This window comes from Ochotona curzoniae, unplaced genomic scaffold (genome assembly GCF_017591425.1).
Source record: "Ochotona curzoniae isolate NIBS_2020 unplaced genomic scaffold, NIBS_Ocur_1.0 scaffold_1852, whole genome shotgun sequence".
NCBI classification, from domain to species: domain Eukaryota; kingdom Metazoa; phylum Chordata; class Mammalia; order Lagomorpha; family Ochotonidae; genus Ochotona; species Ochotona curzoniae.
In genome coordinates this window covers 5609243-5624686 of record NW_024467087.1, presented here as the reverse complement: position 1 = coordinate 5624686, position 15444 = coordinate 5609243, and the positions used below count along the sequence as shown (strand labels likewise).

The following is a 15444-nucleotide window of genomic DNA, read 5'->3' as shown; positions in this document are numbered from 1 at the left end:
ACACACACACACACACACAAACACATCCTTCCCAGAAAGCCAAACTTATTTTTTCAAACTTGGAACCACCACCTAAAACCCTGAAATTAGTGGTTAATAAGGGGCTGTTATAACTTTCACCATTTATAACATTTTATAAATTGCACCAAAATATCTGCCAGTTGAAGTTCATGAAGAATGTCTACATTCACCTTCTTGGGTGTCTTACTGATTAGTACAATAAGTTATGATAGAAGGCAATGTGTTTCAGGATTATCAATTTGCTAGTCAAGGTCTGCTAAGTCATCGGATTTCATACATTATCCAACAATTCATCCCTTTGACCACTTTTCACTTGGACTTAACAGCACACACAAGCACGGGGGCATATCATTAGTAACTGCAGACTGTGGGCTCATCTGAGACCAATATAAGCATTTTACAGTGTGGCTTTCATAGCCAAGATCACCATGATGTTTACAGTTCTACTAGATTATCTGATAGTAGTCAGAATAATGAAAGAACAGGATACTGATGCATACAAGATACTGTTAACATTACTCACTATTTTTTTAAATACTTGTAGTGAAAACTATTTGAATTAAGCTCATAGAATCCTGAAAAGCAAGACAACTGATGGTAAGTAACAATTGCCCCAGACACAATACTATAAAACTAAGGAACCTATTTTAAAATGCACAATTGGTAACAAATCTGAAGATAATATGCTAAATCCACAAGAATAGCACAGAACTAGTTGTTTCTATGTATTTTTATGTGTTTTTAAATTACACCTGATCACAAAGACCAGAATATTTCTGTACACACCAGTTTCAGTTTCATTCAGTACTGTCTTCTGTCCAAATTTGTACTTACTGATAAATTCATTGTGATCAGGGAAATAAGTCAGGCATATTAAATACATATTAAGGAGTACATATTTTCCTATTTAGTATACAAAGTACTTCATAAATATGAATTATGTTACAAAAATAGCTTTGGGTGCGCTCACATGGTAAGCACTTCACTAATTTTGGACAACCTTTAAGGATTGTGGGTATTTCACATAACTGAGAACAAACTCTAGTAATAATTTGAGCCATGTTTAATTATGATAAATATCACTTTTTTATCACCACAAATGCTATGTAACTCACGTTGATTATTTTCTTTTAGGCTTTATGTATAGACAGGTAATGCTTAAAGTGTTCAAATTTATTTCATAGTTATGTAATGCATGGTATATTTTCAACAAGTATTTGCACAATTGAACATTATAAATCCAGCGGTTTCAAGATGCAGGTCATAAAGATTACCGATTTATAAATACTATCGAATGTTCTCTCTTTGCATGCTTTTTTTTTTTTTTTACTTTTCAGATTATCTTTACACAGAGTTGTTACAATGCCACAAATCAAAAGGATTATTCCAGTTCCACCAACTTAGTCTACGTGCAAGATGAAGAACCCAGTTGAGGTACAAACACTGGTACCAGTTTTCTTGAGTTTGCTTTACAAAGCACGAAGAGACGACGGTTTTGCTTTGGGATACAAAACAGACTTGCCTCTTGAGGTTAAATTCAGTGTATTATGTGTATAAAGCATCCCTTTGGCAATAGAGTTTGCAGTATCCCCACAGGACTCCACAGTATAGGTTTCATGTAGCAAAATCTATTAAGGAAATTCTCTTCTAGTTGACACATCTTTGCAGCTACAGTTAATGAGACACTCTTGGAAACACTTGCCTCTATGCCTATTGATAATATGATATTTGGAAGTTAGAAGTCAACAAAAGGCACTTTCATCATTAAATAAATGTCCTCTGCACAAAGTAAGATCGCATGACCTACATCTTGTTCAAAGCTGTTTGCTCTTCAAGGACCTGTAGGTAGTCAGGGGAACTCTGAAGTTTTGCCTTCAGTTCAAAATACTCGCTTTTCCTTTGCTCCACAACAATTTTACTGTGGTTACCACCTATCAGTGACTTCTTGGATTTTTTGTCTTGTTGCTTTTCTGGGTAGCGGATCTCAAAGCCACTGACACCTATGCTATTATACTCTTTTTTGCTTTCAAGAAAATTCTGAATAAACACGTTAGAATCCCTACTAGGGAATAATTCATCCAGTTCGTCAATTGTGCTCAGTCTCTTCCTGCTATCCATGTGTAATAAATCTTTCTCCTTGTCAGTAGCATTTCTCATAATGACTTTCTGTCCTGGCGGATCTGAAAACATGAAGCCAGTTTCCGACTCCTTCAAGCCACAGGTATGGCTCTTGCTCATCTGTTCAATGGTTTGGGGAATGAATGCTTCTGTGCTCAGTCCGTCTTTTTTGTTGGCTTTGTGGTCATGCTTCCTTAGCTGCAGCTGCATGGAGCCACACTCGGGATTTCCCAAGCCTTCATGCTTCGCAGCAGGTTTCTTGTTGCGTCGCAGCACAAAAACAAGGAGGCAAAAAGCAACAAACACAGTCAAAATGAGGACTACTAAAATACTTAAGATTAAAATAGACAGAGGCACTGGACCACCAGGGGGACTTCGAAAGGGACCCAATGGTGTGCTGAAGGTAATGGCAGGTGCAGGGCTTGTGAATAGAGCAGATGGCTTGTTTAAAAGTTTGGGACATAAGATTTCATTTTTGAGGGACTTCAGCTCGATGTTGGCAAACTGCACAGGCGTCTCACATTTCAGCTCCTTCACAACAATCCCTTCATTCAACTTCTCCAGCCACAGCTTTAACGCCACCAAGTCACAAGTGCAATCCCATGGGTTGCCCTCCAAGTCAATCTGTGTGAGAGAATGCAGTTGATCAAGGACCCCACTGACAGGTAGGTACATGAATTTGTTGTTCCTCAGATTCAGTCGGGCAAGGGGAGCTCCTGCAAAAATGTAAACAGGCAAGCTTTTTAACAGGTTATTGTTCAAGTATAGTAACTGCAAGTTTGGCATTGAGTCAAAGGTGCCTGCTAAAATTTCCTTGATCAAATTGTATTCCAAATACAGATACTGCAGGTTATGAAGGCCTGAAAATATCTCAGGATAGAGTCTTTCTATCTGATTGCCATTGAGGTACAGCCTGCGCAAATTAGTAAGGTTGTGGAATACGTCCCCCTTGATCATTGTGATCTGATTGCTGCCCAGATGGAGCAAATCCAGTCCTTCAAACTCAGTGAAATCTGAAATGTCCACGTCTTTAATGCCATTGCCATTGACATGCAACTTCTTGGCATTTAAAGGTTTTGGTATCAGTTCAGACATGGACTGTATATTTTTCTCTTGGCAGTTCACGCTCAGTCCCAAATCTGAAGGATGTGTTTTGCAAGAGCACGGTGCCGGGCAAGGTGTCAGAGGAGGCACCCTTGTTTGATAAGACACAATCTGACTGAGATTGCGGTTAGAGAGCGACTTTCCTGCCACAATTCCAGAGATCTTGGAAGGATTTGTTGTCTTCGGTGGCTTGGTCACTAATCTGTGCAAGGAGGTTTGTGTGGTGTGACCATTGGGAGTGGTGTAGCCATTTTCCAGTTGAGATGGAGGCAAGATGCGTACATCAAAATCACTGCCTGTACCCATGGGACATAATTCTTGTTTGTTGGTTTCTTTTAAGAGCCTTCCATATAAGTCACTGGGAGTTTCACAGATAGCTTCTCCTATGTAAATGTTATATGGCATATTCTCCAGCCAAGCTTTTAAAGGCAACAAATCACAGCTACAGTTCCAAGGGTTATCTTCCAGTTGCAATTCAACGACACGGCCAATGTGTTCCAGAACTCCGATATAGGGGAGCTTCTGGATTCTGTTCCCTCGTATGTCAAGATGGGTCAAAGAGGCAAATCGGAAAATATTATCGGGAAGGAACGAAATCAGATTGTCATTAAGAATGAGAACTTTCAGTTTGTGGAGCTTATTGAAGGCTCCCCGTTCAATATACTTGATTAAATTGTAGTCAGCCTGGAGATACTCCAAGTTCTCTATGCCAAGGAAAGTGTCAGCTCGGAGAATCTTTAATTCATTGTTGTTCAAGTGCAACTGCTTTAATGCACTGAGCCCAAGAAAGGCTCCTCCCTCAATGTTCTGCAGTTTATTATTTCCCAGATGCAAGGACACTGCATGTGAAAAATTCAAGAATGTATTTGGATAGAGGATATTTAAGAAATTATTTTGGAAATTGAGGTGATAAAAATTAGACCAAGGTGGTTTCAGCTGGTTTGGTCTGTAGACTGAAACCTTCTCACAGTTGACATAGAGCACATTTTCAACTGACACGCAGGAGCAAACATTGCAAATTTCCACTGATATGTCAGAATCTGCATTTGTCGAAGAAACCAGGGCTGACAAAATCAGAAAGAGCCAAAGAAACATCTTCTTGCATTCAGCAAACAACTTTATGCTTCTGAATAAAGAGAAATAATCTAAAAAATAAAAAAGAAAACATTTTTTCAATGATCATTACTTGAAAAATTCATTTGAAGTTATTTGTGTCTAAATCATTCCATAGTGAACACACGAATGTATTCCTAGTACTGCTTTTTTAAGGCACTCAAAACTCCAAGTGTTCACATTCAGTCATGTGAGAAAACCCACCAAAAAAAGGCATACATTTTATTTCCATGCATATAGTTAATACAGAATTTTCATGTGCAGCGCATGAACAAAACAGCAGAAAAACGGATTGTTAGTGATATTATACCTTAACTGTTTGACAACATTCTTATATGTGTCTATATATAGAGTACCAAACTCTGCTCTGGAACATAAGCCTTAACTTCTTTTTGTTGTCAACTCAAATACCAGAGCCCAGGCCATCAACTGTGTATCACAACAGTGTTTCAACTGAGGACTTTCTATTCTCTAGGTCTCCACTACACAGACAAGCTTAGTAGAGAAGATATTAGAGCTCAGGTTAAACAGAGGATGGCGATGGGTGAACTGAGTTCCTATGTAGGGTCTGGTTAAAATACATAGGAGGAAGGCAGGCTTGAAGAGATTTGCCATAACTCTCATTCACAGGTGAGCACATTTCCATGGATGAGTTCACTCCTGAACATCGCTGCCTTCAGAACAGCAGATAATCCTGCTAGAGTCTAGAAAAACTATGGATTATGGAATGCTCTGCACTTGATCTTAGCTAAAAGGCCGAGAAGCGATATATGGAATGCTCTGGCTTTATTTTCAGATAAATACATGCTTCTTAGATTCCACTCAGCTCTGTTACAAATGAGAGGGAAAGAAGCCTTTTGTTTTTAGGTTCCTGAAGGCAGGGACGGAAGCTGCTTGCTTAGCTGATCCCCAAGCAGCCTTTCCACCCCCAGAATCTGCTCTCCTGGTCCTCGCTCATGCCTGTATTTGCATTTTGAATCTATGTCTGATTGAGGCTTGGCTCAATTGCTTATCTCCTTCACTTTGACCATGGACTGTCACTGCTAAGGAAGAAGAGGCCAGACACTGCAATCTTGAAGTAGTTTTATCTGCAGATCCAGATACATTTCAAATAGCACATTTTTTTCTCCTAAAATCATTAGTGCCCTCCCCAAACACACATATTACCACTTCATGTTTCTACTCAAATCCAAGAATCACTTCTTGGTAGTTGATCTTTAGCAAACCAATCTACTGCTGTGGCCTACTGCTTAAAACCTGCATACACACTCCTTAAATACTGCACACAGGCATGCAGATACACAGCTTGTGCTTTATGGAAGAGATGAAAAAGAACATAAAGTATGTGCATCCTAATGATGGAGTTTTAGCCACGAGAGCCTTCCATTATGAACAAGAAGCTGGCTGCAATTTCAATATGGTTACCACACAAATTTAATCAAATAAATAAAATAATCAGAAACACACAATGAGGTAAGTCTGCACAGAAAGAAGTGTCACACAGAAACTCCATTGTTTATTTTGCCCATGAGGAATCAGCTAGTGATAAAAACCACATGTTTCCAGGTAGACAATCCATTAGCCATGACCCAGGAAGATTTGCATTTTAAGAACTATGGTTCATAATACAACCTGCAACACTGAGATGCTATTTGGCTGCCACATAGACATGCATTCCCCCCATTCAGACTGGCAGTATGATTGGCAATGCAAAAAAAAAAAAAAAATCGTAATTCATGAGTATGACATCACCCAAACCAACTTTAATTGCAAAAGAAAAGATCATTTGATTTTTTTTCCTTGTTATGGATGTGGATTTGAAGAGCTATTTTGGTTCATTTGAGTCATTTGATTTTACTAACCACCCCCGCCCCTACCCAATAACAAAGAAACCAAAAAAACAATTAAGCTAAACCCTAAAACAAAGAAAAAGCAACAAATATACATTTTTAAATATTTGAAAAATGTCAACTCAGTACAAAACAATAACCAGGTGCATCAACAAATCAGAAAACGCATAAGAAGCTGCCCTCTTCATATTTCTACTTTAAGTAGCAAGAGGGGGGAAAGCGCAAGGACGAGCTAGAAAGTTCCCAAATGCAGCTCTGAGAATCAGAGGAAGCTACAAGCTAAGCTGCTGGGGCAAAAGGTGAGGGAGAGCAAGAAGCAGTGGGTTCAAGAAGGACAGAGGGCATGGGGTCCTGAAAGGGCAGGAGACCGTGGAGAAGTGGGGAAAGGATCAAAACAGCCCAGAGAAGCAGGCTAGAGAGTGAAACGGATCACCGAATGTAAGCCAAAGAAACTGCACACTCACGTGGTGACACCAACACATGTACATTTAAAATCAGGACAGAAAAACAAGAAAAAAAAAAACGCACCAAAGTACAAGTTGGGTACCCAGAACCACCTTCTCAAGGCTGCTGAGAGTGGCTGGTCTCCCTATAGTCTGTCTCTCCATCTCGCTATGCGTGCCTGGCAGCAGGTTTTGTTCCCAGTCGTCTTGGATTGCACAAACCACCAATCCAGCAACCACCAGAGCGCCGCGGCAGGAGCTCTGCGCCCGTGCGAGGGTGAAGGCCTGCGGGGCAGACCGGTAGCAAGGATGGGGAGGCCAAGCTGGCTCCTCTGCTCACAAGCCCAGAGCTGGAACAGTGCGTGTGTATGGGGGGCGTAGGGAGAGGGGGATTCCGCGTTGGAATCCAAGCGCCGCTGTCCCCCACTTCCCCCGTGCGCTACCTCGAGGCGGTGGCGTCGCGGCCGGAGGGGACGTTGGCGCGGGTGCGTACCGCAATGTTTTGCCGCATCCTGGTGCCCGAAACCGCCACACAGCCCCCTCTTAGGTCCCAGATCCGAGCAGCAGCTTCTGGGACCGGGGAGTGGAGGCGAGCTACCACGCAGAATGTCGCGGGGCCCTTCAGCCCAGCTGCACACAGATTCCTTGGCGAGCTGCTGTCCCACACCGGGTAGCAGCGGTAGTTTCCTTCATCTCTCTAGACCCGGGCGTAAGGAGGGTGACTGGAAGAGATGGCCACCTCAGGCCCCAAGGGAGATGACACTGGGACGTCACGGACCGGTTTACCACATGCAGAACGATCCCGTGTGTGCCTGGCGGCCCAGGCTGTTCCCTTCTCACGGTCGGGGAACACCATCCTCTCAACAAGCCAGAAAACAGCTCAACATTTCGGCACCCGGGAAAGTCGCGCAGGCAGAGCTCTCCTGGCTTTTGCGGGGCTTTTAAGTTACCCACCGGCTCCTCTTTCAGTATTCCCCAGCTTGCCGGATTCCAGCAATCTCTGACCAGCCCGCGGGCCACTGTCTCGAGTGTCAGATCCACGTCCATGCACAGAGCCTGCGAATAGGGCACAGAAAACAAAGCCCAGCCCGGTGCAGCGGCCCCGACAGCAGCCCAAGCCCACGACACTTACTCCCGGGGGGAGAGAGCGGGGGTTGTATGATGTTAACGACACCCGGATCCTCCGAGTCTTTGGAGCACGCGATCGCGTCGCGGACCAGCAAGTGGGAGGTGTGAGTGTGACTTGGTAAGCCACCACGGCCACTTCGGCCACTCAATGGACCCCAAAGCAACACAGCCCAAACTAAAAATAATAAGCTACCTGCCCCCCGCGGCGCGCGCGCTCGCGCCAACAGACACATCCACGCGCGCACATCGTTGCCGAGCCGAGCCGGGAAGAAGCAGAGCTTATGTCGGTGGAGCTAGCGCAGACCACACTGGAAATTCACCCACCTCTAGAGCCTTGAGTCTGGTGCTGGGACCGCCGTCTGGGGACCCGCGCTGCAGTTTCAGCGCTGGTCTCTACGTGATCCGAAATCCAGCTCTTCCGCGCCCGCTGCCCGGTCAATCCCACCGAGCAGCCCCAGCAGGCGAGCAAGCGGGCAGTGGCGCGCGCGCGTCCCCGGCCAGCCACCGCGCGCGCACCCAGCCCCTCGCACACGGGCTGCACCTTTACATACACGCGCCGAATCCCCGCCCCCGCCCCCGCCCCCCTGCACAAAAGCAGCCCTCCCTCCGACACTGAACCACTTCGACCCCCGCACGTTCCTGAGCCCCGGTCCCCCCATCCTGACACCCCTGCTTGATTCCCCTTCAACCCACACAACCAGCAAGACCCAGTGCTTTCCTGCTGCATCCGCCCCCTGTTTTGCCTAAAACACTCCCTAGGAAAGAGCGACCCCTTTCCTCGCATACAGAGACCCCAGTGCCCAATCTCGAGCGCTAGCCTCCATCCCCCCACAACACACACTTACACTCGAATCATTTTTTCTTTCCCTGCATCCCCAAAGAAGGAACACACACACACACACACACACACACACACACACACACACACACACACACACACAGACGCGCGCGCGCGCGGCGTTCCTTGGAGAGAAACGGAGAACCCAGGAAAAGCCAATGAAACATTTAAGAGCCTGGGGGAGGGAGTCTGAGAAAGCTAGCTAGGGTCGTCGAGTCAACAAGGAATTCTATAATTCCAGCACGGTGAGTCACCAGCAATGACATTCAGATGCAACAATCGCATTGGGGTTTTGTATCCTGGGTGTGATACCTTTTGGCTAACTCACCCCAGCAGACAGAGGGCTCTGGGGATAGTTCCTGGTAGCGGACGATCCTGCATGGAGCCTTCTTGGGACCAATTTCCTGGGATCTAGTAGTATTCGCACTCCCCCTACCTGTCTGTGAGTATGGGGCCAGGGATTTTAAGGCAAAAGTGAGAGGCTTTAGCCCACACTGAGACCATGTAGGGAGCTTACCAAAAGATGCGTTTTTTGTTTGTTTGTTTTTTTATCTGTACCTCTGAACTCTTGGGGTCTTGGGTACAAAAATGGTTAAGAAGAATGGTTTAGAGGCCGGGGTGGGAAAGCCTTGGAGTAGCTGGTAGACAGTTGTGGGATGGAGAGATGCCGCTCTTGAAACCAAAAAAAAAAAAAAAAAAAAAAAAAAAAAAAAAAGGAAAAGAAATGCTTTGGCTACTGAGCATGCCCAGTTCCCAGCTTCAGCCCCTATAAGGGAGGCATTGTGTGCGTTCCACTTCTCCGGGCTTTGGTGGTGACCAGGAGGGGACTTTGGTTTGGAGAGGAGTGGTGGATAGGAGACATTAGGGAAGAGGAGAGAAGGTTTGAAGTATTTAGGGCCCTCTGGGAGAGACTGTTAAGATGGAAGGGAGAGACTAGGTAACTGGGTAAGCTTAGGAGAGGAAAGGGACTAAAAAGTCGCTTCAACAGTCCGTGTCTGTATGACAAAGGCTTTGGTAGCCTGCTCTCAGATCTACAGGGGCTGCAAATCCCTTGCCATCCATCATCCGGGCCTGTTCTTTACCCATTTGTTAGTGCTTGCTACTTCGGAGTAGCAGGAATGTCCCACGGAAAGGCTAATGTGCAAACCGGTTGCCTGCAGATTGGTAATATAGTTAGCAAGCTTTGCTAAGCAAACAGATGGATCTGGGCAGGGGAGCTCAGGAGTTAGGGTGTCTTGCCTGCATTTCAAATGCATGACTTTCCTAAACAAAAAGGGACTTAAAGGGTGGTTTCATCCCCTGCTCCCTAGGCATCCTGGTTTCTCTGGTGCTTGGCTAAGAAAACAACTGCCTTTAGTTCCTGTCTGTAGTCATTAACAGGTTTTATAAATCGGAAGTATTTTTCTGGCATTTTTGGAGTCTATTCTTTCTCACATTTCAGGTAACAGTGCCTGTGCCATTCCTTAAGGACCCAAGTTCTGCCCACTTCACTTACTCGAAATCCAGTAGTTCTAGGCACTGTAGGGTAAAGCCAGTATCTGGAAATGCTTCCGCCTAAAACCAAACAACTCTTCAAACCAGAATTTGCCTGTATGCCTGAACTCCTGTGGTTAAACATTTACCCTAATTGGTCGATGTTGAAAGGCCCCAATTCCAGGCAACAAGTCCAATGGGCAAAATGTTTATTACATTATTTATGAACAATGCCATCTCTTCTATACAGTCTGTAGTGTCTATTCCTGTACATATATATGTGAATTTCATTTTTTGCCATTTTGTGAAACTACTTTCAGTTTATACACATGCAAATGTTTGTTGGCTACAGCACGTATGCAGAAATGCACATGCAATATTGAAGTGAATATTTAGACATTCATATTTCTTTATGACCTTGGTAGATGTTGCATCATTCATGAAGATCGCTTCTTTCATCCCCCACTCTTCATTGCCTTGAAAAATGGCATCTTCTCCTTGAAAAACAACATAGAGGCAGGAACCGAGTGGGTAGCAGTGGTAAAATTGGCTGCATTCAATGCGAAATCCATTATGAAACAGGATTGCTTAAGAAAACATGGAAGGCCCTGTCCCTAACAACACATGTGCTCATGCAGTTTCTCTTAGTAAGGGGAAATGCATTTCCTTCATAGGTAACAGCTGCAGTATGTTGAAGAATTCCTATACTGCTGTACGTTGGAACAAAACAGATCCTGCTAATTAAGAACTCACATTTGCATTATATCGCATAATGCAATTTGAAACTGGTAATGGATATGAAAACAAAACAACGCTTAGTCTAAATGCGAAAGACTCAGGAAGCTACACTACATCCTTTCAGAAGAGGTGATTGTTTGTCCTTCAGTATAAATGTTAACAAGATTCAATAGGGTGAGCAGAAACATTTTACCTGAAAAATAAAACACATTCCAAATGCTGGGATAGCTGCAAAGGCCAGATTTGGACAGTAAATATCAGATGATTTAAACACATATCATTATTCAACTTTAGAGACTGTTCTGAGACTTGGCTATATTTAACTGCAATAACTGTGGAATGTTCTTTTTCATATGGGTATGGAAACAGAAATCTGAAAGCAAATGTAACAAGAACACTGGTGAATTGTAAGTCATAATAAATGCTGAGACCTCAGCGATTAGTAGTCAGTTTACTAAGATGAATGCTTTAAAAATGAAGTATTTTTCTGCTTAAAATCATTAAGCCAACACTCATGAAATAAACCATAAGTAACAGCTCTCGTGCTTTATATTGCTTCCGCTTTTGAAGTGACGTAGAATTCCAGTCGTTGAGGCCTGCAGTCTATTTTCCACTTCATGAAACTACACACAGCATCCACAGAGAGCAGTAGTAAGCTGAACAAAATTGCTAACTTTAAGAGGAGATCAGTAAGTAAATACATCCTTTGAGCGGAGTTGACATTCTTCCTAAAATACATTAATGCAAATCTAATGAGTTACAACAGTTTTTTCACATGCTCTATGGAAATTATTCTTGCCTTTGCAGGGATTCTCCCGAAACCTTAGACCTGCTCTGAGAACCTGTGTCTCCCTCAGTACAAGTAAGCTACTGCCCCAGGAATATCAACATCTGCAGTATCCTGAAAGTCGAGGGCAGCCTTAGTCCTGAAGATACTCTGAACTGGACCTGCACCGGGGTGTGTGAGTCACTGTCAGACATCCCCTGTGTGTGCTGTTTCAAGTCCTGGCTGCTCTGCTTCTGATGCAGCTCCCCGCTCCTGGCTTGAGTAAAGCAACGGACAAATGACCCAAGTGCTTGGACCCCGGGCCCACGTGGAAGAGCAAGATGAGCTCCTGGTTTGCACACGGCCCCAGCTCTAGACAGTGTGGCCATTAACGAATGGAAAACACAGACGGATAATCTTTCTCCCCTGCTATCCTTATATCTCTTTCTCCCACCCTCCCTCTCTTTATGTAACTTTCTCAGGATAGATAGATAAGATCTTAAAAATAATAACAAATGCTACCAGCTAAGAAAATGAGTGCAATGCAAAATAAGTTTCCATACCAGTTAGTCACCTTTTAGTTTCCCTGTGTTTTTTTCAGTTATTTTGACATATGTGTTGGTCTTAGTCTTAATTTCAGTATCCAGGAATTGCCACAAGTAACTCAGTTATTTTAATACTCAAGTTACGTTCTTACTCTGGCATTTTCACAATTACAAACGTATGCTTCTCCAAAGTCAATACAAGAATGTTTTTAGGATATTGATATGTCTTCTGGGAAGAAACATCCCCACGACCAAATGAATTTAAAAGACTCTTGACACCACAAACATTTTTTTTTTGTTTGTTTGTTTTTAATTTGAGATTTCTCAGTACCTCTGTGTTAAATTTTTGTTTAGCAAGGGGAAAGAGACATGACAAAATTTTTTAAATTTATTTGACCATGAAATCTTTTTCTAAGATCTATTTATTTTTGTTGGAAAAGCAGCTATGCAGATAGGAGGAGAGACAGAGAGGAAGGTACGCTGTCCATTGATTCACTCCCTGAAGTGGTCTTAACAGCCAGAGCTGTACTGATCCAAAGCCAGGAGCCTTAACCTTCTCCGGGTGTCCTCTGTAGGTGCAGGGTCCCAAGGCATTGGGCTGTCCTCAACTACTTTCCCAGGCCACAAACAGTGAGATGGATGGAAAGCAGGGCCACCGGGATTAGAACCAGCACCCATATGGGATCCCAGTGCATGCAAGGCAAGAACGTTAGCTGCTAGGCCTCTGCACTGGGCCCAAAATCTTTTCTTTTATTATGATTTGGAAAATCTGTTCTTAGTACTCATTTTTCTGCAAATTTTATCAAATCTATAAGTTTGAAGGTAGGTTTCACATCATAAAGAGTATGCTCACGAGACAAACAGTAGCTAATATACGTGGTCGCTTCTGGGCTATATTGTCTACACATATTTTATTTACTTCTATCAACAAGATAGGGATCATTGCACTTCTTCCCAAAGCGACATTTGTGGAAGGTAAATAATGTGCTCCACTGAGTGAGATACTGAAGCTCTGACCATAGAGCTTCGAGATCTTCCTGCAGCTCCACACCTCTTTTTCTACCGGAGAGTGAAGCAATTAAAAAAACACAACAAAACAACAACCAAAAAACCCCCCAAAACAAGCAAAAAACCTCCAAAGGCACAATGGATTTTCCAAAAATAAGTGCATAGGACATAAGTGCTTGCAAATATTAACATGTTAAAAATCAGCACAGGAATGGATCAGCAATGAACATAAGAAGCTGCTCACATCAGCTATGCCTAACAAGGTCTCTTAAATCAACTACCTTCACTCTGCCAGTAATAATCTTGTTCCATCTGTCATTCTCTCCTGACTCTTAAACCTGAGCTGACTCTGAATATGTGATGTCTCTTATTAGGGAGAATTGCTTTTGCTAATGTCAAATGGAGCCATGCAAGAGTCCAAAAGCTACACTTATTCAAGAATTAGAAGAATCATTATTGAATAGGATACCAAAAAATTGATATCTGATTAGCTTATCATATCAATTTTCCTTTTCCCACAGACTTCCTCAAAATCTAGTTTGTTTGATGATTAAAAAGAAGAAGAAGAAGAAACTAAGAAGTTAATTGTTGGTGAATTAAAATCTGTGTTCTGAAGGATTTTCTGATTTTTCATGTATTTTTTCAAGATTGTTATTCATAAAAGAGAGATCAAAAGCAGTGTGTTGTTTTGAAGGCACTCTGAAGTTTTTGTCTTCCTAGGAGTGTTTATGTAGATAGCGCATTCGTAGCACCTATATTGCCTAGCAATTCTTTTGCTAGGCCACATATGCCAATATAATAGCAACTCTTTTCGTACTCTTTTTCTTTTTGTAAATTCTCTAATCTGATTAAATATCATCTTTTTCATTCTCCATCAAAGATTAGGGGGCCAAAAACAAAGTCAATTGCCCTCAGACTGCTGAAAAAAAATAAAGATTGTGAAATAAGAAATAGGAAATGGATAGTTCAATACTATACTGTGAGAATTGCTCTTATGGCCTGTATGATTTCCAGAATATCAACCACAGCTTTGTCAGAGAGGGAGAGAAAATTGATGAGAATTCTTTTGTTTTATCATGCTCTACTGTGTCTGTGGGACCAGGATTCTGTCCTCAGCCAAAGAATTATCTATCTATATGTATATTTGCAAAACAATCGAAGTCCTTCCTTCCAATGCATTTGCAAAACAATTATTTTGCTTGGAAATACAAACTTAAGTCTTTCCTTCACAATTGATCTCTTTAGTAGCTCTAGAACTTTAGTTACACAGACTCCTTTTGGACCACACAAAACTTGGGTCAAGATCAAGGGCATGAAATATGCAGAAAGACCATAATATGAAGGCATGGCTTATTGCGTGACGATACCAAAATTGCTGCATCAAAATATAGTTGATCCATTCTCATGACTGTGAGTTAGGGAAAAGCAAAATACCTGTGTAGGCTAGGGGCACATATCTGTGATTGGCTACCTATTTTTTTTTCCAGTTCGAAACTGGAGATTAAAATCTACTCTGACTCAGATTGAGTAATGCCTGTCCATATGGGGGAAAATCAATTTTATTTCCTGTGCCAACGGTTGGTGGTATAGGAACAATCATCATCACAGAGAATGTCAACTGTATTGCCTATGGGCCCAGTATTGTTCCTTATCAGAAATTTAGGGTTTGGAGGAAGCTTAAAGTTCTTCTAGCTTAAGTAGTCAATTCTCATCAGATGAGCATATCTCATCAGATGAACATATCCAAAGACAGGGACATCCCTGAATCTTTAGTTAATCATCCAGATGATTAATTATATTATTTTGAGATCATTGCTGTTTGATAAATGTGAAAGGCACATAAATTACATCTACCAGGATTTCAGGAACATGTAATTTAAAATTAGGTGGATTTAGACTGAAATTTTCTTTCCATATTTAATAGTTACATGATTTAATCAATTAACTTCTCTGAACTTTGCCTGCCTCATCTGTAAAATAGACGTCAGGAGCTCGGTCTCCCGTGGTTTGGTGGAGTTAACACCACGTCCTTCTGGCAGATCATTGTACTGCTTATAAACACAGCAACAACAACCAAAAAAGCAAAGACTTCAGACTACATTTCTTACCTGAGACTAAGGATTATGAGGAAGGGTATGTTTGGGTTAATTTTTTTCCTTTGCTTGTTTTTAACAGCTTCAAAAAACAGATCCATTTTTTTTAAAGTAAATTCATGAATTCCTCCTGATGTCCTTCACATAGTTTCCATTCTCATTTCTTCTGTTATGAATTTTAACAATGAACTTCATGAGTAACCTCT

At 42.4% G+C, this 15444-nt stretch overlaps 1 protein-coding gene across 2 annotated transcripts; it reads right to left on the bottom strand.

The window, feature by feature from the left end:
- Positions 1 to 1080: 1080 nt before the first annotated feature.
- Positions 1081 to 8393, bottom strand: SLITRK4 (SLIT and NTRK like family member 4). Of its 2 annotated transcripts, none has more exons than XM_040999781.1 (2): positions 8102 to 8393; positions 1081 to 4388 (listed from the first exon to the last, which is right to left on the bottom strand). In XM_040999781.1, exon 2 carries the CDS (start codon positions 4336 to 4338, stop codon positions 1825 to 1827), a length of 2514 nt encoding a protein of 837 aa, XP_040855715.1. In that variant the 5' UTR covers positions 4339 to 4388; positions 8102 to 8393; the 3' UTR covers positions 1081 to 1824. The 2 variants fall into 2 exon arrangements, with proteins under 2 accessions (XP_040855715.1, XP_040855716.1); XM_040999782.1 differs by lacking the exon at positions 8102 to 8393 and adding an exon at positions 7604 to 7755.
- Positions 8394 to 15444: the final 7051 nt, after the last annotated feature.